General features: G+C 47.3%; 1 protein-coding gene across 1 annotated transcript in view; it reads right to left on the bottom strand.

The window, feature by feature from the left end:
* Window positions 1-518: 518 nt before the first annotated feature.
* Window positions 519-26,935, bottom strand: part of vps37d (VPS37D subunit of ESCRT-I) — a 50,799-nt gene continuing 24,382 nt past the window's right edge. The window contains exons 3-4 of the mRNA XM_080210524.1: window positions 20,616-20,698; window positions 519-2,058 (exon numbers count right to left, since the gene is read on the bottom strand). Coding sequence (XP_080066650.1) covers window positions 1,552-2,058; window positions 20,616-20,698 — 590 coding nt within the window. The 3' untranslated portion in view covers window positions 519-1,551. The remainder of the gene's footprint in view (window positions 2,059-20,615; window positions 20,699-26,935) is intronic.

The raw sequence follows: 26,935 nt of genomic DNA, 5'->3' as shown, positions 1-26,935 counted from the left end.
GCAAACGAAGGAACATTAGATGGAAGTACTTGTAAATTTCAGGCTGTAGATCATGGAGTTTCTTTCCTTTTCTTTCTTCTTAAAAAACGACAATAAGCAAAATACACTGACTGATTTACTGTTGGGGCAAGTTTGCTGTATAGAAATTCCTGACTGTAACAAAGTGGTTTTGAAATGTGAAATTTCAAGACCTTGTACATCTTGGGTCATTACAGGCTAGGAGAAAAATTTGTCTGCAGCTCGAATAAGAAGCTGCAGACATTCTGGTTCCAGTATGATGTGTGGCACAAGGATTTACAAAAGCAGATGGAATGCATCGCTGTTTCAGAGGCGTGGGAGACACAAATTGCCCATGTATGTGCACACCTGAGACAGGCTTTCTTGTGTGTGCAGGTAAGGCAGGTCCACTTGCATATGGTCAAATGCAATCTGAACCCACTAATGAATGCGTTCCTTTCATGCAACTCCCATCCCATCCCCTCCCACCCCTACCCCCACCCCTCACCCCCCACTTTTATTGATGCAGCAATTATAAAATGAACATTTACTTCCCGGCTTTCATTCCTGAGAGTGTCAGGTGGTCACCGCAGACTGTTAAGCAAATTCGAAGACAAGTAGCCACCCCTGACAAATAACAGGGGGATTTCCAAACAGGACCAAAGATTGGGGAGGAAGAGCTGGGCCTGTCTATTTTTGTGTTCTGACTGTCAGAGACACATCTGTAAATAGATACTGCATTGTTTCAGTTTCTGGGCAGCTTTGAGTGTCTACATGAGCTCCATACATTGTTAATGGGTCAGTTCAATGACAGACTGTGCCTTATCCAACCAGAACCAAGGCACAGCAAGCTGAACTGAAGCTAAACAATACTGATATACTTAGATCAGAGGAAAATTGTCCAGTTCCTTTGCACAAATCTATGATCTGCCATTAGTAGGGACTCATACAATTGGCCAAGTTTAGGTCAGTTGGACTTCCTTTTAAGGTTCCACATCTCCAGCTCATTGACAATATCAGAAAGACTGATGGATAGCAAATAAAACAAAATCAAGTCTCTCAAATATTCATTCACTTTCATGGTTTTTGTAGAACCAAGGCCAGAAGCTACGGTCTTCATGGAGAATGAGCAGATTTGCGGAGTCAGATCCACCCTCCTCAGAAAAAGAGCTAAAATGGTGGATAATCCCATATAGTAAAAATGTCGTCGGAATCTTATCTTATTCAGCTATGGCAAACTTTGCTGCTATTCAATGATGTTAGCTGAGGTGAGAAGTGTTGTTCCTACAACCAGCGAGTTGGTGGCAATCGTTTTTGCTCATGTTGCCAAATCAGGCATGAGATTTTCACTTTCTGTTCTGAGAACCATATTGGTTGGCCACTGAAAAACTGGAGAGCCCAAATTGAAAATCCATTTCATCCACAAATGTCTTCCATTTCATTTTCTCTCTCCATTCCTGTAAGTTGTTTTGGATTTGATTTTGCTGTATAATGTATCATTCCATCCTCATCATCAGCGGTTCTGTGTTTGATCTGGAAGGAGTGTCTGTCTTCCTATCGGTAGGGTGGTTGTTTCTGCACGGGGTATGCTCGCTGAACCTTGAATGGCCTTGGAGTCCATATTGGGAGCTGTCCCAGCATGCGTAGGCCTGAACGAAGACCGTGAGGCGTGAATGGAGTGTTAGGCCGTGAAACCACATGCTGACGCTCCCGTGAACTTAGAGGAGGCAGATTCTTGCTCTGAGGAGGAGGTGATGGCACGGAGAATGGACTCGTAGCCTCAGAAGATACCTCAATGGCGGGCACAAAGCTATAGCGCTGGTGTAGTCCATGACCGGTAGGTCCATTGTGTGGGGCGGGAGGGACATTATGTGAAGTCACTCGATGCTCTGGTCTTTGCTGCGTTGCCTGTTGCTGATTCTTCTTTCTGTCCTTTTTCAGCAGGTCCTGGAGTTTCTCCACTTGTGTCTTTCTCAAGTGGCAAAGCTTTCTTGTCATGTGAAACCTCCCCAAGAAACTCTCCAATGATACTTTACCAGCCAGGAATGCGTCAGTGATTTCCTATAAAGAAAAACAGTCTAATTATATACTTTGATCCAGTAACAGAGAGCACAATGAGACAAGGGACAAAGAAAACACTTCACTGGAAGATTTGAGGCAGGACAGGTTTGGTGACCTTTATTTCTGAGTCTATGGAAATATCTAGGGGTCAGAGAGTGGAGGTCAACTCATATTAATGTATACAAATTTTACAATGGAGTGTAACAAGATATATGACAAATATTGCAGCAAATCTATCAGCAAATCCCAGCACTGTTGATAAAGTGAGTCCTGGTTAAAATGCAGCAGTTGAGTTGAATGGTAGTGGAAGCTCTCATTCTGCTGTTACTGTGGTTTCTAGCTGTTGCTTATAGCAGTGAAGTTGCTTCTTGCAGAATGTCACTTTCATGCAATCAGGATGTCACATTTTTGCAAGCGTAAATATGACTGGGCAGAACTAAAACAAAGAAGCTGAGAGCTGTAGATTATCTCTCAGTCAGTTCTGAACTGTACTCACTGGATTATGGAAATGAGGCACCTGTAAATCTTTCAGAACTACAGACATTCTAACATAAAGGGCCTGATTTTACCATCAAGTTGTGCCCATTTTCGAGCGTGAAAACTTGGTAAAGTTGGGCATGAGGTGAGCAGTGCGATTTGCGACCGCCTCTGCACCCATTCCCCCTTTACCAAGGACCTAAAATGGTCGCATTTGGTACCATGCCTGAAACGGGGGCGACAACAATTTAAATGTATTTGAATGTATTTAAATTGAATTAACGGGTTGGACGCCCAACTTTACCAGCACTTCCCCCGTTACCACCGCATTCGCCAATCCTGAATCAGCGCGAATCAGACATGCTCAATAAAAGTCTGGTTTATCAGAAAGGGTTAGTGAGGAGGTGAGTGCACAGAGTCTGATAGCTCTCCGCTACTCACAGATGTCTTATTGTTATGGCCATTTTCTGTCTCAGGTTGGTGGCGGCTCTGTGAGTGTTTGGGGGGTTGTTACTCTGTAGGGTTTCTGATATCTGACTTGCAGCACAGACCTGGGCCTCAGGTGTGGCTGGGGGAATTGGGGGGGCTGTGACTGTGGGGAGGGTGTGACTGTGGGGAGGGTGTGGCTGGGGGAATTGGGGGGGCTGTGACTGTGGGGAGGGTGTGACTGGGGGAATTGGGGGGGCTGTGACTGTGGGGAGGGTGTGACTGTGGGGAGGGTGTGGCTGGGGGAATTGGGGGGGGCTGTGACTGTGAGGGGCTGTGACTGTGGGGAGGGTGTGACTGTGGGGGGGCTGTGACTGTGGGGAGGGTGTGACTGTGGGGAGGGTGTGACTGTGGGGAGGGTGTGACTGTGGGGAGGGTGTGGCTGGGGAATTGGGGGGGGCTGTGACTGTGGGGAGGGTGTGACTGTGGGGAGGGTGTGGCTGGGGAATTGGGGGGGGCTGTGACTGTGGGGAGGGTGTGACTGTGGGGAGGGTGTGGCTGGGGAATTGGGGGGGCTGTGACTGTGGGGAGGGTGTGACTGTGGGGAGGGTGTGACTGTGGGGAGGGTGTGACTGGGGGAATTGGGGGGGGCTGTGACTGTGGGGAGGGTGTGGCTGTGGGGAGGGTGTGACTGTGGGGAGGGTGTGACTGGGGGAATTGGGGGGGGCTGTGACTGTGGGGAGGGTGTGGCTGGGGGAATTGGGGGGGCTGTGACTGTGGGGAGGGTGTGACTGGGGGAATTGGGGGGGGCTGTGACTGTGGGGAGGGTGTGACTGTGGGGAGGGTGTGGCTGGGGGAATTGGGGGGGCTGTGACTGTGGGGAGGGTGTGACTGTGGGGAGGGTGTGACTGTGGGGAGGGTGTGGCTGGGGAATTGGGGGGGGCTGTGACTGTGGGGAGGGTGTGACTGGGGAATTGGGGGGGGCTGTGACTGTGGGGAGGGTGTGACTGTGGGGAGGGTGTGACTGGGGGAATTGGGGGGGGCTGTGACTGTGGGGAGGGTGTGACTGTGGGGAGGGTGTGGCTGGGGAATTGGGGGGGGCTGTGACTGTGGGGGGGGCTGTGACTGTGGGGAGGGTGTGACTGTGGGGAGGGTGTGGCTGGGGGAATTGGGGGGGCTGTGACTGTGGGGAGGGTGTGACTGGGGAATTGGGGGGGGCTGTGACTGTGGGGAGGGTGTGGCTGGGGAATTGGGGGGGCTGTGACTGTGGGGAGGGTGTGACTGTGGGGAGGGTGTGACTGTGGGGAGGGTGTGACTGGGGGAATTGGGGGGGCTGTGACTGTGGGGAGGGTGTGACTGTGGGGAGGGTGTGACTGTGGGGAGGGTGTGGCTGGGGAATTGGGGGGGGCTGTGACTGTGGGGAGGGTGTGACTGTGGGGAGGGTGTGACTGTGGGGAGGGTGTGGCTGGGGGAATTGGGGGGGGCTGTGACTGTGGGGAGCGTGTGACTGGGGGGATTGGGGGGGCTGTGACTGTGGGGAGGGTGTGACTGTGGGGGGGGCTGTGACTGTGGGGAGGGTGTGACTGTGGGAATTGGGGGGGGCTGTGACTGTGGGGAGGGTGTGACTGTGGGGAGGGTGTGACTGTGGGGAGGGTGTGGCTGGGGGAATTGGGGGGGGTGTGACTGTGGGGAGCGTGTGACTGGGGGAATTGGGGGGGGTGTGACTGTGGGGAGGGTGTGACTGTGGGGAGGGTGTGACTGGGGGAATTGGGGGGGGCTGTGACTGTGGGGAGGGTGTGACTGTGGGGAGGGTGTGGCTGGGGGAATTGGGGGGGGTGTGACTGTGGGGAGGGTGTGACTGTGGGGAGGGTGTGACTGTGGGGAGGGTGTGACTGTGGGGAGGGTGTGACTGGGGAATTGGGGGGGGCTGTGACTGTGGGGAGGGTGTGACTGGGGGAATTGGGGGGGCTGTGACTGTGGGGGGGGGTGTGACTGGGGGAATTGGGGGGGCTGTGACTGTGGGGAGGGTGTGACTGTGGGGAGGGTGTGGCTGGGGGAATTGGGGGGGCTGTGACTGTGGGGGAGGGTGTGGCTGGGGGAATTGGGGGGGCTGTGACTGTGGGGAGGGTGTGACTGTGGGGAGGGTGTGGCTGGGGGAATTGGGGGGGCTGTGACTGTGGGGGGGGGTGTGACTGGGGGAATTGGGGGGGCTGTGACTGTGGGGAGGGTGTGACTGTGGGGAGGGTGTGGCTGGGGAATTGGGGGGGGCTGTGACTGTGGGGAGGGTGTGACTGTGGGGAGGGTGTGGCTGGGGGAATTGGGGGGGCTGTGACTGTGGGGAGGGTGTGACTGTGGGGAGGGTGTGGCTGGGGGAATTGGGGGGGCTGTGACTGTGGGGGAGGGTGTGGCTGGGGGAATTGGGGGGGCTGTGACTGTGGGGAGGGTGTGACTGTGGGGAGGGTGTGGCTGGGGGAATTGGGGGGGCTGTGACTGTGGGGGGGGGTGTGACTGGGGGAATTGGGGGGGCTGTGACTGTGGGGAGGGTGTGACTGTGGGGAGGGTGTGGCTGGGGAATTGGGGGGGGCTGTGACTGTGGGGAGGGTGTGACTGTGGGGAGGGTGTGGCTGGGGGAATTGGGGGGGCTGTGACTGTGGGGAGGGTGTGACTGTGGGGAGGGTGTGGCTGGGGGAATTGGGGGGGCTGTGACTGTGGGGAGGGTGTGGCTGGGGAATTGGGGGGGGTGTGACTGTGGGGAGGGTGTGGCTGGGGAATTGGGGGGGGTGTGACTGTGGGGAGGGTGTGGCTGGGGGAATTGGGGGGGGTGTGACTGTGGGGAGGGTGTGACTGTGGGGAGGGTGTGGCTGGGGGAATTGGGGGGGGTGTGACTGTGGGGAGGGTGTGACTGGGGGAATTGGGGGGGCTGTGACTGTGGGGAGGGTGTGACTGTGGGGAGGGTGTGACTGTGGGGAGGGTGTGGCTGGGGGAATTGGGGGGGGCTGTGACTGTGGGGAGGGTGTGACTGTGGGGAGCGTGTGGCTGGGGAATTGGGGGGGGCTGTGACTGTGAGGGGCTGTGACTGTGGGGAGCGTGTGGCTGGGGAATTGGGGGGGGCTGTGACTGTGGGGAGGGTGTGACTGTGGGGAGGGTGTGACTGTGGGGAGCGTGTGGCTGGGGAATTGGGGGGGCTGTGACTGTGGGGAGGGTGTGACTGGGGAATTGGGGGGGCTGTGACTGTGAGGGGCTGTGACTGTGGGGAGCGTGTGGCTGGGGAATTGGGGGGGGCTGTGACTGTGGGGAGCGTGTGGCTGGGGAATTGGGGGGGGCTGTGACTGTGAGGGGCTGTGACTGTGAGGGGCTGTGACTGTGGGGAGCGTGTGGCTGGGGAATTGGGGGGGGCTGTGACTGTGAGGGGCTGTGACTGTGAGGGGCTGTGACTGTGGGGAGGGTGTGGCTGGGGAATTGGGGGGGGCTGTGACTGTGGGGGGGGTGTGACTGTGGGGAGGGTGTGGCTGGGGAATTGGGGGGGGCTGTGACTGTGAGGGGCTGTGACTGTGGGGAGCGTGTGGCTGGGGGAATTGGGGGGGCTGTGACTGTGGGGAGAGTGTGGCTGGGGGGATTGGGGGTATGAATAGTGACTGTTGACGTGCTAGGGGCAAGCAGTATTCCATAACCTGTACATGTGTTCCCTCTCCCTCTCCCTCTCCCTCTCCCTCTCCCTCTCCCTCTCCCTCTCCCTCTCCCTCTCCATCTCCCCTTCCCCCCCCTTCAGAGTAATGAGATGGCTTTTGCGGTGCCACCAATCAATCTTTCTGTTCTTTTGATTGCTGCTGGAGCTGAGGAGGAGGAGCTGGAGGAAGAATTGTGGGCAGAGGAGGCCCAGGCCTTCCCATTTCCAGGACCAGAAGGAGATGACCATCAGAGGCAGGAGGTGGCTGCCATTCACCTGGTGGGGGGATGGGGGGGTGGTGTGTAGGAGAAGGAGGGAGCAGAGACCCTGACAGTTCTGTGCACGAGTGTCCTTCGAGCAGATGTCGAACACCGTGTTCTGCTGACGTCTCCAACTCCGAAAGGAGACCATGCCACACCTGTGCAACCTGTTGCAGGACCTGGCACTCGAGGCGGGAGGGTCCATCCACTCGCAGTGGCTGCCAAAACTGATGGCTCGAATCTTCTTCGCAACTGGTTCTTTCTAGACCCTGAGCAGAGATGTTGATGGCATCTCCCAATCTACCGTGTACACCCGTGTGAGGCAGGTCACTGAACCCTGTATACCCGGGATGGCCAGTTCATCAACTTCAACCTGGACCAGGCGCAGCAGGAAGCCCGGGCTGCAGGGTTTGCAGCCATTGCAGAGATGCCTAATGTGAACAGGCTGATCAAGTGCACACACATCACCCTCAAGGCCCCCCTACAGAATCCACAAAGATTTCTAAATAGGAAGGGGTTCCACATCCTGAACGTTCAGCTGGTGTGCGACCATAACCATCATGCACACCTGCGCCAGACATCCAGGCAGCGTGAATGACAGCTTCATCGTCAAGAGCTCGGACATCCTGGAGGCATTTGAGGAGTAGTTAAGGATGCGAGGTTGGCTCCTGGGTGATATTGGTTACCCGATTTGGACATGGCTGATGATGCCTGTGTGGAGGCCTGTGTCTGAAGCAAAGACCCGTAGCCACCTGCGCGATAGTGATGAGGTGCATTGGGCTCTTCAAGATGCGATTCTGGTGCCTGGACCAATGTGGCGGGACCCTCCAATACAGCCTGGTGATCTGTTCCTGTATAGTGGTCATGTGCTGTGCCTTGCACAATCTGGCTCTACAGAGAGCTGACCTCTTGGAGAAGGAGGAGGACATGGAGCTGGGCATCGCTGGGGAGGATGATCAGCAGGAGGAGGAGGAAGAAGAAGATGAAGAAGGCATGCCGAGGAACACCAACTGGACGCTCGATGGCTGGTAGCCCAAATGAGGCATGCAAGGGTGGCAAGGGAGGCTCTGATCACCAGACAATTAACTCGCTAGGGGTTTGTGTCTGTAGACCAGTGTTGGCCTGGGAAGCACCAAGACAGGCAATCGCTGGTCCATCTGAAAGCTATGGGGCTCCTTTCAACAGCCTCGTAGTTGGTCCAGTGTGGCCGTCAGCCCCTCCTGCATTCCCTGGCTCTGTTACTGCACCTCCAGCAGCTGAGGGAGAAGTGATCTCAGAGGCCCAGCATGCCAGAGGCCTCGGATATTCCCTCCTCCATCTGATGTCCATTCTTGAGTTTTTAATGGAGCTGTCCCTCATTAGGGCAGATCAGCTGCAGACAGTTTGGCAGAGCGTTCCAGCAAATTACATGCAGTTTGCTTGTTAGCATTGAGGGGAAGGCAAGTGAGCACTTTGCAAGTGTGCTGTCGGGGAATGCAACAGGGGGGGGCACGGTAGTGGATGAGTGCCTCAATGACTGGGGACAGGGGAGAGAGAGGGAGGTGTCATACAGATGAAGATGGGGGTCTTGTGTGGCAGGGTCCGGGATGGGTGTGAGGAAATTCAACGATTAAATCTTTGAATAGTTGTTTTATATCAATCCTAGATTATTTTCCACACCGTGTTTTCTCTCCCCTTTCCTCCTCCCTATCCCCTCCCTGCAGCAGTGGTCTGGCAGCTGTGACCACAGTGTATTTAATTGACTGTTCAGTTCTTCAAAGTGCGCTTCCCACGTTGGGGCACACTTTGAGGTCCCTAGCACTGTGAGGCAGCAGTGCTAACCACTGTGCCTCCATTTAAGGCATCCTGGAAGTACCTGGCTTGCTTTTGCAGCATCCACCTTTCCCAGTGGCATTGCCGAGGGTCTGTTACCACCCACTGATTGGGCCTGTGGGACTGAAAACCCACTCACCCTTCTTTTTGCTCAACAAGTTTGGAGGCAGCTGGGGGGGGGGGGGTGGGGGGGGGGGGGTAGGCAGCCTCCACATAAAATCGTTGAGTTGATCTTATGCTCGCAAATGCAGGCCTCAGATCCCCATTTGGGCAGATAGAATCCTGAAGCCTGTGGTTAATCCAGCCCAAGGTCTGCCAGCTAAGGAAAGCTTAGAATGATTATCAACATATACCTCAAATAGCTTGCAAGTCTGCAATAAATGATTTGATCTGATTTGATTTATTATTGTCACATGTATTAACATATAGTGAAAAGTATTGTTTCTTGCGCAGACAAAGCATATCGTTCATACAGAAAGTAATGAGAGAGTGCAGAATGTAGTGTTACAGTCATAGCTAGGGTGTAGAGAAAGATCAACTTCATGTGAGGTAGGTCCATTGAAAAATCTGATGGCAGCGGGGAAGAAGCTGTTCTTGAGTCAGTTGGTACGTGACCTCAGACCTTTGTATCTTTTTCCTGAGGAAATAGTTGGAAGAGAGAATGTCCAGTGTGTGGGGAGTCCTTAATTATGTTGGCTGCTTTGCCGAAGCAGTGGGAAGTGTAGACAGAGTCAATGAATGGGAGGCTGATTTGCGTGATGGATTGGGCTACATTCATGATCTTTTGAAGGAAGGAAATGAAGGAACCTCCTTTATTTGGCTTAATCAGGTACACACAAGTAATAACCGTTGGCTATATGTGTTCCTTAAATGTTGACAAGATTACATCCTATATACTCAGTTTAATCACATATCATAGAACTGGATTCAGGGCTGTCTGTGTGGCAGTTTGTTTAGAAGCTGTTGTTCAGTTTTTGCTGGCTTTCCCAGTTAACCTGTATGATGGCAACCAGAGTCAGATTTCCTACCATCCATTCACACAATTCATGGTGGCAACAACCAATAATTTTCTTTAATAGCAAAGAAACTATAACTAAAGCACGGTGCCACTCAATTCAGAAAAAATTGTTTCAAAGCAACATCAAAACCACAACACAAATAACTAGCTTACAATTCAGTGTGGCAAGCTGGGGGAGGGGAATCACTTCCTGTATGAAATATTGTGCGAGTGACAAATGGAGAACTGGTGTCAATACTGGGCCTTCCTGTACATGAACACTGCAACCTGCCAATCTGTGTGATCTGGTGCAAAGCATCACTCGGGTGAAGGATAGGAATATGTGGACCACAACTTCCTGAGATAGCAAAGTACATTATGAAGCCTGCCTAATTATGTTCAAATTGTTAGGAGCACCAGTTTATGTAATGGGACTGAAGTATTTCTGTTTCTTTGTAAATACTAATTTTAGGAAACAGTCTCCAAAATGTTGCAGATTGTGTCTGATCTGTTGGAAAGTGCTTTTGATGGACATTGACTTATTCCATTCTTCTATTCTACATTCATCTTTGGTATGGATCTACATCAACCTCTTTTTACAATAGGCACCCTCGCCAAATGATGCTCTACATGGTAAAAATAAACATCGGAATCTAGGTTTCCTCATGTTTTTTGAAGGGGGAACCAAGAATGTAGATGAGGCCAGTGCAGCTGATGTTGTCTACATGGACTTTAGCAAGGCCTTTGCCAAGATACTGCATGGTGGGTTGTTGCATAATGTTAAATCTCACAGGATCCAGGATGAAGTATCTAAATGGATACAAAATTGGCTTCTTAACCAAAACCAGAGTTGTAGAGAGTTGTTTTTTAAACTGGAGCCTGTGACCAGTGGTGTGCCTCAGGGATCAGTGCTGGGCCCACTCTTATTTGTCACTTATATTAATGATTTGCATAAGAATATAGGGTTAGTAAGTTTGCAGATGACACCAAGATTGGTGGCATAGTGGACAGTGAAGAAAGTTATCTCCAATTGCAACGGGATCTTGATCAATTGGGCCAGTGGGCTGACGAATGGCAGATGGAGTTTAATTTAGACAAATGTGAGGTAATGCATTTTGGTAGATTAAACCTGGGCAGGACTTACTCGGTTAATGATAGGGCATTGGGTAGAGTTACAGAACAAAGAGATCTAGAGTACATGTTCATAGCTCCTTGAAAGTGGAGTCACAGGTGGACAGATGATGGAAAAGCCTTCGGCATGCATTGAATACAGGAGGTGTGATGTCTTGTTAAAGTTGTACAAGATATTGGTAAGGCCACACTTGAAACACTGTGTGAAATTCTGGTCACCTTATTTTAGAAAGGATATTATTAAACTAGAAAAAGTGCAGAAAAGATTTATTAGGATGCTACCGGGACTTGATGGATTGAGTTATAAGGAGAGGCTGAATAGACTGAGACTTTTTTCTCTGGAGCGTAGGAGGCTGATGGGTGACCTAATAGAGGTCTATAAAATAATGAGGGGCATAGACAAGGTAGATAGTCAATATCTTTTCCCCAAGGTAGGAGAGTCTAAAACTAGAGGGCATAGATTTAAGGTGAGAAGGGAGAGATACAAAAGTGTCCAGAAGGGCAATTTTTTCACACAGAGGGTGGTGAGTGTCTAGAACACGCTGTTAGAGGTAGTAGTACAGGCAGGTACAATTTTGTCTTTTAAAAAGCATTTAGATAGTTACATGAGTACGATGGGTATAGAGGGATATGGGCCAAATGCAGGCAATTGGGATTAGTTTAGGGGTTTTTTAAAAAAAAACAGCAGCATGGATAATTTGGGCCAAAGGGCCTGTTTCCATGCTGTAAATCTCTATGACTCTATGTATCAGGAAACTACAATTCTACAGAGGTTTAGCCTAAGAGTTAGCTGTGGTATGTGCTCTTGTTTATAGCTAGATCTTATCAAGAGAGTATCTGACAAGCAGGAGAGAACAGCAATCAGCAAGCTAATTTGGGTTGATCTTTCAGGAGTCCTAACATTAGCTGGCTGTACTGATAAGGAAAAATAGTAACGAGGATTGTTGTATTGACATGTAATAACTCCATAGGCCTTAATTATTCATTCATCCATTTCCACTGTGTTTCAAAAAACTCATGTTGTTACAAGGCCCTTTCACTTATCAATGACAGAAGTCACAAGCCCTTGAAACCACTTAGCCTTGTATAAATAAACATTGTGAAATGGACCACAGAGATAAAGGAACCAGAGCTGTCAATCAAGTAATGTTTTCTCAGCAACGCAGCTTTCAACACAAATAATGGATGTCTGGGCTCTCAAAGCAATGGGAGTGAGTAGAGTTTGTCATGGGTGGCATGAGGGGCCATAGAGATTAGTGCAGGGCCATAGCTTGGTATAGTCAGCTTCAAGGTGCATCGCGCAGGGGAGTGGGGGGAGGTGGAGTGGTGGTGTAGGTGCAGCATTATAGCTTGGCATTGGGGAATGAGGGGCCAAGGAGGTTAGATGGGGAGCCTTAACTTGACATAGGGTCTTTGAACTTTGCCTTTTATAGGATCTCCAAATGCAGACTAGGGTTCATGACTCCTCTCCACCTTTAACAACCTGGTCCAACTCCATGAATATTGAGGAGGAGTAGGACATGCATCTCTCTGCAATGGAGTGCCAGGTGTGGGCCTTTGACAGCCTTTAAAGGCATCCTTGAAAATCAGTCCTGGGATCCTGCAGTCTGGACCGTCCACCATTTTTACTGGTGAAATTTCTGCCTCGTAACCCTGCTTCTCTCTGCACAGATGGTACCAAACCTACTCAATAATTCCTGCATTTCTGTTTCTAAAATGAAGTAGGCACTAGGCAGGAACATGAATTGGAAAACATCTGATAATAATATAAATCAGGAGGTGAACAGAAGAGCTTCAGAGGTTTGGAATTTTATGTTTTTATTGCACAGCCCTCTGGAAGTCATGTATTCCCAAAAATTGAGAGCACAGAAGCAGACAATTTCATTTATTACACAGATTTCATTTTCCTAAAATGCCAATCTCACAAATCCCATTCCCATTTCGTGTCTTCGTACCCTTTAAAAATGTTTAAAAGTCTGTCTCAATCATTGTTTATGACAGAGCTTTCCAAATCCAAACCAACTGCTGCATAAAAATATATATCATAACCTTTATCAACATTCTCTTGGTGATTTATCAACTTACTAACTCACCACTGATTGACATGGTTTCCCCGATTTACCTGGGAAAATCCCCTCAATTTTCAACACCTCCAAGAGATCTCTTAAACCTTTTTGTTATAATGGAGAAGCTGGTTAGTTTGTGCTCATAACTAAACCCTATCACCCCATGGTATCATCTTAGTGGATCACTTCCGTCTGCATGAGCTTGAAAACCCTCCTGAAGTAGGGTGCTCAAAATGAGACACAGTGGGCTGCGTTTCATGGGGTGTGGTGGTAGCTGCGAAAGTGCATGGTTTGCTGACTCCCGCCTCACCTCTGCCTGCGAGAGGTGTCCAACAATATGGCAATTGGCCAATTAACAATCACATGACAGGGTGTTGTCCAACAATGTGAGCGCAAGGTGGGCTTCTTGCCCACTGGGCCATTGAGGACATTACATCCAAACCCCAAGCTGGCTGGCCACCACCTGGATGGAGGTCAAGGCCACTAAGTTAAAGGGACCTTTGGCACTTTGTCAGATGCACCAGAGGTACTCGTTTCCTAAAGTTTTGTTTCTGCTGTAATTATTTGCCAGCTTGTTTTTCATCTGCTTTTACTGAGGGGGAAATTTCAGGCCTATTGGCAGTGACAACAAAGCCATGGAATGGAACAGAAGCATAACTCTGATGAATACGGGGAAATATAGACCTTCAGGCTGTGTATTCTCTGTGTCTCTCCACATGTGGCAGAGAAAAGGAAGCCAGGTGATGAGGAGGTCAACAGGATCTGGAGGGCCCCCATGTTCATTGATGACTCTCTGAAAACCTTCTCACTCTGTAAGTGACAGGAAGAAAAAGAAAAGACCTCACAGCCTGACCAAAGCAGCTTGGTCAACGGTTGCAGTGGAGGTCAGCAACCTTGGGATCACCCTAAGAACATTGGTTGAGTGCTGAAAATATCTCAATGACCTTTTAAGGGCGAGGGTGACTTCATTGTGGAGATATCCATGCACAGAAAGATTTTGGAAGGGTATTGTCCCCTGCATTGCCCAAAGATGTGAGGTATCATGATGCACAAATGCCAGTGAACGTGGCTTCAAGGCCTATGAAGGTGTTGTGGGGGGGAGGGGGGTGAGGTTACTGGGGGTGGGATAGCGCACTGATTTTTGGGCACTAATCATTGTGCAGCCTGGAGGGTTTCTCAAAAACCATAGTTATGAAGGGGCAATTGTACAGGAGATTCAAAACTATTGCAGTGTTTTCTTTAACTCTGGTTTCACAGGAAGTGAGCAGCTATACTGTGCTGCAGGTGAGCTAGACAAGGGCAGAAAAAGGCCTAATGAATCCCCAGAAACTGGTAAATCCGGGGATTTGGGCAGCGACGGTTTGCGCAGATTAGGAGAGCAGAGGATAGATGCAGTGGGTTTAAGGCAGATAGGAAGATTGGGGAATTTCTACCTTAGGGAGCAAGCCCATGCCTCTGCCAGTGCACAAAGGTCATTTCCCCCAAATGTACTAACCCCCTTCCTCTCCATCTTTTGAAGAATTAAAGAAAAGGCTGCCCACTCCTGCCTGGCAGCCTCAACAACTGTTTTATGGGATTGGCAGCATACTAATGGGGTCAACTGACTTGGTAAAAATTTAAATATGGTAAGGCGGGCTGCTGATTTTGGCTCCTGCCTACCTAGCACCCCCCCTTATTATAGGGGTGAGCTCAGGCGTGAGTGGAAAGATGATGGGGTGGACACCCTTCCTAATTCAAGTGGCCCCTGCTAAAATACATCAGGTGGAGGCTAGTAAAATGCAGCCCTTTACATCCACCTTTACAATCAACAATGGAACAAAATGAGGTTCCCATGTGGTGCACAGGGGATGTATTATTGTGGTCAGTATTATTAGACTGCTAGTAAGTTTAAATGAGAGTTAATTACTCTTTCAAAATGGCAGACAGGCTCCAGATTTCAGACCTCCTCTATTATTGCCCTCCTGTGAGATGACATCAGGCTTGTGACCCATTGATGGCACAACGGATATTACATCACCACAGGACTAAAACAGTCCACTTTTCAACATGTAACATTCATTGTAATTGATCCTAACTGTAACCTAACCACGCAAGTTCCATCCACTTTGGCTAACTTTCCAGTGTAATTTTCAGCTGAGAACATGTACCTAAAATAAACATTAATATGGTAGTGATAAAAAGCCAGAGAGATCTGGAGTAGCTACATTAATGATAAACAGACTGCAAAAACACAGATATCTCAATTTACCTGTGTATAAAAACACTTCAGTTTGCAGTGATATTCTCTGCCTCCCATTCAGATTGTTTTGTTGTATCTTTATTGGGCTGCATTTCAGTTTAATTTTATCCACCTATTCTAATCCTTTTTTCTTGGAAGAGTGAGTTTAAAATTCTTGTACTTTCAGTGTTTTTCTCCACATCCCTATTCACTCTTCTCATTTTCAATGTGTGCATAAAATTTAATCAAATTGCCTCTTGTTAATGGAAAACCAACAACAAAGGAAGATTTCACAACCAATCAAGTTTCCTAAGTTTGGTTAGCACTGTAGAGTAAAGAATTAATAATATATTAATCAGACCATGATGATATGAATTATCTAATTGTGAGATCAGTAGTGGGATGACTGGACAGCTAGATGTAGAACAAACTGCATCCGGAATAATATCTGCTTACTCTGAGATCTTTGGAAATAGATCTTCATAAATTAAACCATACCGACTATCTCAAGTCTTTCATAAGGAAGCAAAGCCTCTTCAAGGTTCGATAAGACTCAAGACAGTGTTATTAGTAAACTATCATGAACGAAAAGAGAAAACGCTGGAAAATCTCAGCAGGTCTGGCAGCATGTGAAAGGAGAGAAAAGAGCTGATGCTTCAGTTTGTCAAAGCTGCAGCTTGAAACGTCTCTTTTTCCTTTTGGTTTCAGATTCCAGCATCTGCAGTAATTTGCTTTTATCCAGTTTTAATTATCATGAATGCTCGGTAACAGCATCCAAACAAGTTTTGGGGAGGAGCTGATATAGTGGTATTGTCACTGAACTAGTACTCCAAGACTCAGGGGATCCACAGTTGAGGGTGGGGATTTGAATTCAATAAAAATCTGGAATTAAAAGTTTAATGATGACCATGAAACCATTGTCAATTGTAGTAAAAACCCATCTGGTTCACTAATGTCTTTTTGGCACAACATTTAAGAAGCATTAGACTGAGCACTTGAAACGCTGTAGCATTTAAAGCTATGGGCCAAGTGCTGGAAAATGGGATTAGAATAGACAGGTTCTTGATGGCTGGTGCAGACATGATGGGCCAAAGGGCCTCTTATTCTGCTGCAAAATTCTATGGCTGCGATCTTACGACCTCGTCCTACCCAAAGCAAAGTGGTTTGAGTGGTAAGAGGTGAAAAACAAGAAACGCATTGTACTGGCTGTGTTTTGCTGGTGAACTCAGCTTCAGTTGATCAGGGTGGGAGGGAGTGAAGGAACTCTGCAGGGGGTTGACTGGGGAGGAAGAGAAGGAACCCGGTAGAGCTGCTGATTGGTGGGGAACTTTGTAGATGGGGGTGGAGAGAATGGGTGGTGATCTCAGTGGGGCAGGGTAGACCGGCATAAGGGGTGATAGCAACCGAGGGTTCACCGATCTCTGTGTGTGGGGGCTGACAGGAGATCTCCCAATATAGTGGATGATCAGGCACCCCAACAGCTTAGCAGCCACCTGGCACCCATGCTGCCAAGAATTGTATCCAGGCAGCTCACCAAAATATCCAGTGCCTTATGACTATATGACAACATCGAAACAACATTGATATAGACCCTGTGACAAGTCCAATCTCTTTCTGGACTTCGATCAACAGGGATCTGTTCCCACCGGGTTGTTTCTCAGCAGAGCCCAGTTGGGCCCAAGCAAGAAAATAACTGGAGGCGGCGGTGGTGGTGGTGGTGGTTGGCGGGTGGGGGGGGGAGCGCGGAGAGCGTGGTTGATGATTGAGAGTGGAGGTCATCATAGGTTAATGTTTACAGTAGATTCCTGAGATTAATAACTATGAGGGAAAATAAAATTTAAAAAAACGAGTCTATACAAGTATATTTGAGCAGCTCATCTTGGCCAAAACTAAAGAATGTTTTGTTGCCAGAAGTAAAATGAACTTGCAGAAACAACACAGATCCTCACGAGATCCAGGATGGTTTATAACCCATGTAATATAGGCAAACATGGTAGCTAATTTGCATGCAGCGGTTTCCACAGGCTCAATGGGCCGAATGGCCTCCTTCTGCACTGTAGAGTTTTTGCACTGTATGATTCTATGAGGAACAAATTATCTGTATGGGGTGCTGCTATATGCTGAATAAGTGGCACACTTAGTAATGACATGACTGGATAAGGATCACACGATGAGTTAGAAAAAGTTGTTATTACATAGTGTAAATTTGTCATATTATAGTTAAACATACATTGGAGTGTGTTGGACAGGATTAAGGGACAAAACTAACCTCCTTGCCCTTCATCCTTTCTCACATCCACTCAGCACATTGAATTCTTTTCAAGAGGATTCAGATGTCTTTTCTTTCATTCTGCTCAGTGCATAAATATTCAACGTGCTTTTGCACCCAGAGCAGGTGAGATTCACAACTCCTCCATCAACCAGCTGCCCTCAACACTCCTCCTGGGATTCCTATTTCATTTCTCATCAAGTTGCCAATGTCCAGCTTTTGTTCAGATCTTTTTGAGGAGAGATTGCCGCTGCTTATTTTAACATTTAAAATGCACGTCTGGTTTCCCAGATTTTATAAACTCTCTTTGATGTGATTTTCTTTTCCCATCAGGTTTATAGGAACCACAGTAAAATATTAAAACCAGGCTGGTGTGAGCTGTCAACGTGATGTAAAGCTCATCAGAGCCTTAAAATGGAATTCAGAGCCACTGGGATGGAGCGGGGCTGGCTCAGGGAGAAAAATAATAAGTTTAGGAAAGTCAAACCATTGCAGCTGGTTACTGACATAAGGAAATCAGGAATGGATATGACAATTTCCCAGTATAGAGCCAGAGTCTATAGTCTCACAGGCATAGAAAACTCACACTGTTCTTTTATTTTCAGAACCATGAATTGAAATGACAGCAATATAACTTAAAATATATTAATTTAGGTGCAGGGACTCAGATCAAAAATAAAAAAATAGAGTATAATGCAGTCCAAATATTGTAAAACAATTATGGCGGCACAGTGACACAGTGGTTAGCACCTCTGCCTCACAACACCAGGCAGCCAGGTTCAATTCCAGATCTTGGCTTTGTGTGGAGTTTGCACGTTCTCCCTGTGTCTGCGTGGTTTTCCTCCGGGTGCTCCAGTTTCCTCCCACACTCCAAAGATGTGCGGGTTAGGTTGATTTGCCATGTTAAATTGTTTCTTAGTGTCGGGGGATCAGCAGGGTAAATATGTGGGGTTACGGGAATAGAGCCTGGGTGGGATTGTTGTTGGTGCAGGCTTGACAGACTGAATGGCCTCCTTCTGTACTGTAGGAACTCTGTGAAATTCTGACAATTATTAATCAGAGACACTCCAAAGAAGCTGAGAAATGATCCATATAACATGTTAGATTCTAACTGGGAACTAAGGGATGTATCAAAACATAACAGCTGGGATTTTATTACCTCACTTGGGGGCGAGGTTCATAAAATCCCATCCGAGACCAACAGAGAATTCCGTTCTGCAAGCCTTGCCTGCCTCGATTCCGGAGTGGGCATGCCAGTAAAGGTCTGGCGAATATGTTATACTATAATACAAAATGTAATGTTGGCACCATCATCAGTTTTGGTCTCCTTACTTGAGAAATGATGTACTGGCACTGAAAGGGGCACAGAGGAGAGAGAACAGACTGAGTAGATTGGGGCTACACTCACTGGAATTTAGAAGAATGAGGGGAGAACTTATGGAAACATATAAAATTATGAAGGGATTAGGTAAGACAGAAGCAGGGAGGTTGTTTCCACTGGCAGGTGAAGCTAGAACTAGGGGCCATGCCCCAAAATAAGGGGGAGCAGATTTAAGACTGAGTTGAGGAGAAACTTCTTCACTCAAGGTGTTGTGAATCTGTGGAATTCCCTGCCCAGTGAAGCAATTGAAGCTACCTCATTAAATGTTTTTAAGACAAGGATAGATCATTTTTTGAACAATAAAGGAATTAAGGATTATGATAAGCAGGTGGGTAAGTGGAATTGAGTCTACAAAATGATCAGTTGTGATCTTATTGAATGACAGAGCAGGCTCGAGGCGCCAGATGGCTTACTCCTGCTCCTAGTTCTTATGTTTTTATCTGAAAACGCAACATTAGTTTTCACATACAAACTGACAACACTCAGCTCTATCTCAGCACCAGCTCTCTTGATGACTCCACAGTTGCTAATTTGTCAGACTGCTTATCCAACATTAAATACTGGATGAACAGGAATTTCCTCCAAGTAAACAGTGGGATGGGTTCAAATGCTGCTCCTGACAGTTCTGGCACATAGGGACATGCCAGAACTGTTAGGAGCTGTGTCTCTGAATACTATGTTACCACCCATTGGAGTGTATGTGGATGTCCACCACCCATTTCCTCCAACACACCCAATCTTACCACCAAATGAGTAACGGGAACATGTAAAACTCTCTTGCCATAACCATCCTGTTAGCTGGTGTAAATATGGCTATGACTATGAAAGGATGAAGTGACGTAGATAAAGAAATCAGCTGTTTCGTTCACACAAGAATGAGATGAATGAGCAGTTAATCTGTTACTGGTATGAGGCAGCCAAGACAACAGGAAATATCAATCTCCTCAGTGAATAAGATCAAAGATGGTTAACGTATAACTGAAAGAGCAGCCACGGCCTCCGTTCAATATCTCGCCAGGTAATGCAGAACTGCCTGAAGCAACAGCCTCGATTAAATGCTAGATTGGGTGTTGAATCTGTAACCTCAAATATGCAAGAGGATATAACAGAGCTACAAAAAAATCAAAGTAAGATAAAGGTGCTAACTCGTTTGATTAAAAGATGTGAAAATCAAATTAAACCCATTCCACATCAAATCTCTTAACCTAAGGATTTTGGCTCAGGTGTGCTTACTGCGTTTTCTTTACACCTCTCAATCAGACAGTCCAATAAAAAAGCAGTATAATGTTTGTAATGACTGCAGGGTCTGTATCCTGATAGAGTATTCTGCCTTCCTCCATTCTGGTTATACCTTACCTGGTAAAAAGTCTGACAACACCAGGTTTTAGTCCAACCGATTTATTTGATAGTAAACTCGGTAAATCGGTTGGACTAAAACCTGGTGTTGTCAGACTTTTTACTGTGTTTACCCCAGTCCAACGCCGGCACATCCACATCATTTATACCTTACCTTCCATACTGAACATTCGGACGTTGGTACTCCATAAGTTCATTAAAAGTGCATAAATAAAAGTACAACATATGCAAATAGAGGGATATATGAATACTCGTTTTACTTCACATTAGAAAAGAAAAGTCCCAGCTTTCCAAGTTTACAGGTTGTGACCTGTGGCCTGCAGGGATTTTTGGCAAACCCTCAGATAAAAGCAAATAACTGCAGATGCTGGAATCTGAAACAAAAACAGAACATGCTGAAAAATCTCAGCTGGTCTGCCAGCAGCTGTGAGAGAGAATAGAGAGAAGAGAGCTAATGTTTCGAGTCAGGATGACCCTTCATCAGAATGGATCCTCACCTCAGATTCCTCTTCACTTTTGACTGCCTCTCTCTGCAGGAGCTCCAGCGCAGTCCTAGGGCTCTGTCTTTCCAGGTAGGCAGCTGTGGAGACAAAAACCAGAGACAGCCACATCAGCAGATTGTAGTGTCTTTCGATATAGTTGCATATGCTGAATCTCCTGTCATTTCCCAAAGGCAGATAGCCTATTGTTCCTAGGGCTCCCAACTATGATTAAATATGTGCCTGGAGGTTTCATCACATGAGTCGTTCCTAGTTTCAGCCATCAGTCAACCAACATAGCCAGTCTTGTAATGCACTGCCTTCCTACGTCAATCAGCAAGCAAAAAGATTCATTACCCAATTGGATAATGAGTTGTGTCAGCCGAACAGCCTTTTCTTCTAATTTTCAATGTTTTTATATCTGGTAAAGAGGACTATTCAAAGAAAATCTAAAAAACAACTTTCTTCATGTCCCATTGATTTTCCTTCAGTGTTTCACACAGCAGTGTCCTGGAGATTGTTCTTTAATTCTAGACACTCCAGGCCAATCCCGGAGGGTTGGCAACGCTAATTGTCCCCTGGACAGATTCCACCAGATTGCTTCCAGCTTCAGACTTGGTGGTTTCTGAGTAAGTTTACAATTTCACAACCTCTTACAACCAACAGTTGAAAAGCTGGAAATCAGTGCACTGTACCACAGTGTCCAACATCCTCCACTTAGTTAGTCCTCAATCTTATAGTGACATAGGGGTATCTAACAGTCACCAGTAAGAAAGGGGTTGCATGAGTGGAGACAGGCTCCTATCCCGAGAAGATTGAATGCCTCAGTTTATTATGGTAGACTGGTAGTTTCACAGCAGCATCAGTGGAGGCATGGACCATCCAGTCACTATTTCGCCAGTCAGATGTTAGCCCATTAATTCCATTCTAACCAACAGGTCATACTCACACCTCTTTATCATAGATTCCAACTAACCTAATTGATCTCCGAGCGAAAGGTTATTTCTTTCTCAACCTTTTCATCTTATGTCATTTGTTAACATTCTATACCATGAGCCCAAATGTACATTATAATGAAATGTATCATTCTGTTTCTCTTTCTATTCCTTTCTTCCATTCATCAACTTTAACCAAAACTGGTGTTTAAATGAAGCTGCTTAAAGAAATGTTGAGCACTGGACCCCACTACTCAATTACTTAAAGTGCAGATGAATGCAACACCATCATTGAGTCATTCATTCTCAGGATCTATCAAAGTGAACCCAATTAAGGACCATAAGCAAATGCATCTGTAATGCTGTTACCCATTCATGTGGCAAATGGTGCAGGTTAATAGCACAAATGTTTCAATTGTCTCAACACTGAGAACCTGCCACTGAAGTGATCAGCACAATAAGCTGCCCTGATCATGTTAAATAATTATAACAACAAATCTAATAGTATGTGATAGCTTTTTTTAAAAAGCAAAAACAACAACTTGGATCGCTTCACATCCTTAAAATGAAAATATTGCTTTTGAAATACATTGGGTGAGATTTTAACTCACTCAAAACCCATCCAGTTATATATTTAAAATCAGGCCCATGATCACTGTTACTTAGGCAAATGATATAGTCAATGTGTACATAACAACATTTCATGAATACATTGATATACATCGATTATTATCAGTAGGTTATGTTACATTAACAAAGAAAGAGAGCTAAGGAGGGAGTATGATGAGTAGATGAATATTAGGTAAGTCAGAAGGTATGTATGTAACTGAGTAGGTTAAATGATAGGGGATTAGTCAGAGCTAGGTGGGAAGACAGTACTACATATGTCAGATAGGTAGAGAAGGAGGCAGATAGCTGAGTCAGGTAAGAAGATAATAAGTGATCTGGAGGTTGATCTATTAAAAAGGGAACAGGTTTCTTGGTCTTGACTATTTTTTATCGTTATGCATCCAGCAGTGTTTCTTAGCTGGAATTCATTCCAGTTTCTCAGTATTTCTATTCCTCTGTCTCTGAGCTCAGTGAGAAGGCAGTCACTCAAGCTCTTGTCAAGCCCTGTGAGATTTGATCAAGGATGTGTGAACTGTGTTTCAGTGGTGGTACTTTCACATTTGACTCGGAAAATCCTGAGAACATTATCTGAGCAGATGCTTCAATGTAGTGTTGTGGGAGTTTTGCACTGTCTTACTGATAAGTTGTTAAAACAAGGCTCCTGTGCCTCACCAGATGGATGTAAAAGATCCCTTTGACTATCATAACAAAGGGCGCAATCTTCCAAAAAAAGTTCTTAGTGCCAAACGAGTGAGAAACTGGGAGAGTTTCAGACCTGCTTTTTGGGGTGGGTTTGAAAATGTAATCTTATTATCTCTAGTTGGGGGAGAGAACAAAAAACAAAGAACAAAGAAAATTACCACACAGGAACAAGGCCTTTGGCCCTCCAAGTCTGACTGAACTAAAACCCCCTATCCATCTGGGGACCGTATCTCGCTATTCCCATCCTATTCATGTATTTGTCAAGACACCCCTTAAATGTCACTATTGTTTCTGCTTCCACTACCTCCCCCGGCAGCGAGTTCCAGACACCCATCACCCTCTGTGTAAAAAACTTATCTTGTACATCTCCTTTAGACCTTGCCTCTCACAACTGACATCTATGCCCCCTAGTAATTGACTCTTCCACCCTGGGAAAAAGCTTCTGGCGATCCACTCTGTCCATGCTCCTCATAATCTTGTAGATGTCTATCTGCTTGCCCGTCAACATCCAGTGAGAACAAACCAATTTTCTCCAACTTCTCCTCATAGCTAATGCTCTCCATTCCAGGCAGCACCCTGGTAAATCTTTTCTGTACCCTTTCCAAAGCCTCAAAGTCCTTTGGTAGAATAGCGATGAGAATTGAACACTATATTCCAAGTGCAGCCTAACTAGGGTTCTGTGAAGCTGCAACGCAACTTGCCAGTTTTTGGAAAGGGGGGGAGGGCAGAGCCTAAGATTAGTGGTGAGGTCGACTGCAGATTGCTTGATGTGTCATTGCACAGGCGCCCCAATCCCCCAGTGAGCTGGGAGACTTCCTGCCATCTCCTCACCACCCACCCTGCCTCCACATACATTGACCCTCCACTCCCCCAACACCAGCAGCAGCATAACCCCTGCATTGCAACACAGGTCGCCCGCATCACTGTATCGGGACCCTCCTGATGGGTCCCCTGTCATGACATCCTTTGGGCCCACCCTGCATGCACCCCCCCCTCCACCCTTCAGGAACCTGCCAATTGCTGTCTGTGCTGGTCTCCCCCACCCCTGCCAATCACTCACCATGCCGATCTCCCCCACCCTCCTCTGCCGATTACTCAGTGTGCCGGTCACCTGTTCCTCCCACCCTAGGAATTGCTCCCGCCCTGGGATTGCTTCCTGTGCTGATCTCCATCCTCCACTACTGATTCCACCCGCCCCCCCACACATGCCCCTGGACAATTGGCCCTCCTGCAGATCTCCCTTCCCTTCCTGCCTTGTCGAGATGGAGAAAGCTGTGAGTCTTGCTGGCATGAGGACTGACCAGCGAGGAGCAAAGTACATGTGAGGCCAGAGGATGCCATCCGGTGCCTACTAAAGGGCACAATGCCAATCTTGCCAGCCCAGATGTGGGCCTGGTTTTTCGTCTCTCACGCATTCTTACTGGCTTGTCCTGTCGAATGATGGCAAGCCCACAAGATTGCGCCTGAAGTATTGTGTCATTTATCTCCTTGCTGTTGGTGGGATCTTTGCTGCGCATTAATTGGCAACTGTGTTTGCTGACATTGCAGCAGCGACTGGGATTCGGAAGTATTGTATTGGCTGTAAAGTGCTTTGGGACATCCTGAGATTGTGAACAATAAATGGTAAGTTTGAGAAAGGTCACTGTGCCTCAGGTGGAAAGTATCTCGCAGCATACACCACTTAACTGAACTTTAAATAGCAAGCCCCCACCAGACTACCTGAGCAGTTAAACTGTTTGATTTATTTCCAATTCTGTATAGACTCTGTGAACAGCTAGGTGTGCCTGATGACCTGTGCTTATACAGAGCCCCCACAGCTACAGCTGGATAAGAGCAGATGGGAGTAACCACAGAGTGCAGCTTTTGAAATGAGGAGATAATGAGGATGTATTTCTATACACAAACAATGCACAGAGGGAAATCCTACCAAGTGACCATGAAATGAGCTCCACCACGACTACCATCTGTTTCCCTGACTTCATCCATCTGCTGTACAGGCACCATCTGTGACCCACACGGACACTTCTACAGTGGCGTGTGTCTGGAGCTGGCAGTCTCTGTTGAATGCCAAACAATCAAATCCGTGTGGGTTTGCTGCCAGTCTCAGTGTGTTTCCCCTTTAGCTCCGAATCAGCCACATGAGATGAATCAATCCCCTGGTGACTTGTGGTTGGTTTTAGGTCGAGTGACTTGATTGACTACTTGGCAGTCACCAAATGTCTCAGACAACAATTGAGGATCAATAACCGACAAGCAGCTACCAGAAACCACCGAACACATCATGAAAGTTTAGTGGTTGAGTTACTGGAGAGGCAGAGCAATGGTTATTTTAATACACCAGTAATCTTGAGACCTAGGTTAATAATTCAGAGAATGTCCATTCAAATCCCACCAAGACATTTTGAGAACTTCAATTCAGTTATACAGATCTGCAAATAAAAAGCTGATATCAGTAAAATCACCATGAAGTTGTGGGATTGTTGCGCAAATTTAATTTTTTCACTAAGGAAGGACTGGCTATTCTTGCCTGTCTGGCCTGTACAGGACTCCAGATCCATGTGGTGACATTTACTGTCCTAACAAGTCTTTAAACTGGATTACAACCAACATTTCAAGATCATTCACCACCTTCTTCAAGACACTTACTAATGATGTTTAAATGCTGACCTTTTCAACAGTCTCCACATCCCAAGAATTATTTCTTACAAAGTGTTATCAATGGAAAGATTGAACCAATTCAGATTAAACAGTGGTTTAACGCTGATCCTACTTGTGGTTGACAAGCTCCCTTCAGCCCACTTCAAGTTTCAAATCTTGTCACCATGTGGATTAAACGCTGCGAATGTGACACAATGTGAAGATGTACAAACTCAACAGGCTAGAATGTATGTCAGTTCCAGTCTGTATTTTGCATTGATCCGTGTGATACTCAGGACAGAATCTTCTTCAGTTATTGCTGTAGGGAGTGGGGGAAAAGTGGGTTTGGGACATGGGGAGGGGTGCGGGGGAGTGGGGGGTCAAAATTTCAAATCCCAACAGTGGGATGAACTCATGCAATTAAGTTCTCTGAATTTAAAAGTTGGATGAGTTTCCTGATGGCATGTGTTGGGAAGCTCATTTGCAGGTATTTTTGTGTCATGCATGCTGATTACATGGCCAGCTTAGCAAAATTAAGTTCCCTTCTGAATTAAATTACCTGCGGAGTTGTGAGAAATGTGCTTTCAGATTCATGACTGCATAGTGTACACCAGGAGAGGAAGTCACCTTCCTGGGCTTTGGAGTGAGTAGCTGCTACCTTGCCCTCTCTCGGAAACGCTCTCTACGGCAGGTCCAAAACAGTTCAGGTGTTAGTCGTCCAAGGTGTGGGGAGGGTGACCAAGGGAGTGGGGATGGAGTCTGCTGGACAACCTGGACAAGAGAGGTGAGGTAGGTGGGGAAAGGTGAAACTGGGTCTGGACAAAGGCCAGGGTCAGTGGTCAGGTTGGGTGTGTGCCCTGGGAAGGAAGTCACACTGAAGCTCCTGACTTGCAGTGAGTGATTGTCTATCCTTTAAATATGGTGCTTGGACCTTCGCGGCTGTGAGGTATGGGTGCCGTGATGATTTGCTGCCTACCCCACTGCAAGCTTTGCTGTGCTCCTTGCACATGGGTATGTAATGAGCGGGACCGTGTGAGGTTGCACGTGGCCATCCCGTCACGCAGCAGAAACACTCACTTTCCACTCATACCTTCCAACTTATACCCCAGAAAGGGTCAGTCTGCCCTGTTTTGAAATGGAGCATGGAATTCTCTGGCTGTTCCTGCCAGCAGGATTCTGCTGTCCCGCTGCGGTGAACGGGAGAATTGGCTGAGTGCTAAATTCTCCATCCTCACTGGCAGTGGTGGCAGGAATGGCTGGAGAATCATAGGGTCCCTACAGTATAGAAGGATGCCATTCGGCCCATTGAGACTGCATTGACAGCAATCCCACACAGGCCCTATTCCCTTCACTCCACATATTTACCTTACTAAACCCCCTTACACGAGGGTCAAATTAACGTGGCCAATCAGCCTAACCTGCATATCTTTGGAGTGTGGAAGGAAACCGGAGCGC

This window comes from Carcharhinus amblyrhynchos, chromosome 23, assembly GCF_965287045.1.
Source record: "Carcharhinus amblyrhynchos chromosome 23, sCarAmb.v2.hapA, whole genome shotgun sequence".
Taxonomy (NCBI): domain Eukaryota; kingdom Metazoa; phylum Chordata; class Chondrichthyes; order Carcharhiniformes; family Carcharhinidae; genus Carcharhinus; species Carcharhinus amblyrhynchos.
This window is presented reverse-complemented; position numbering and strand designations above follow the sequence as displayed.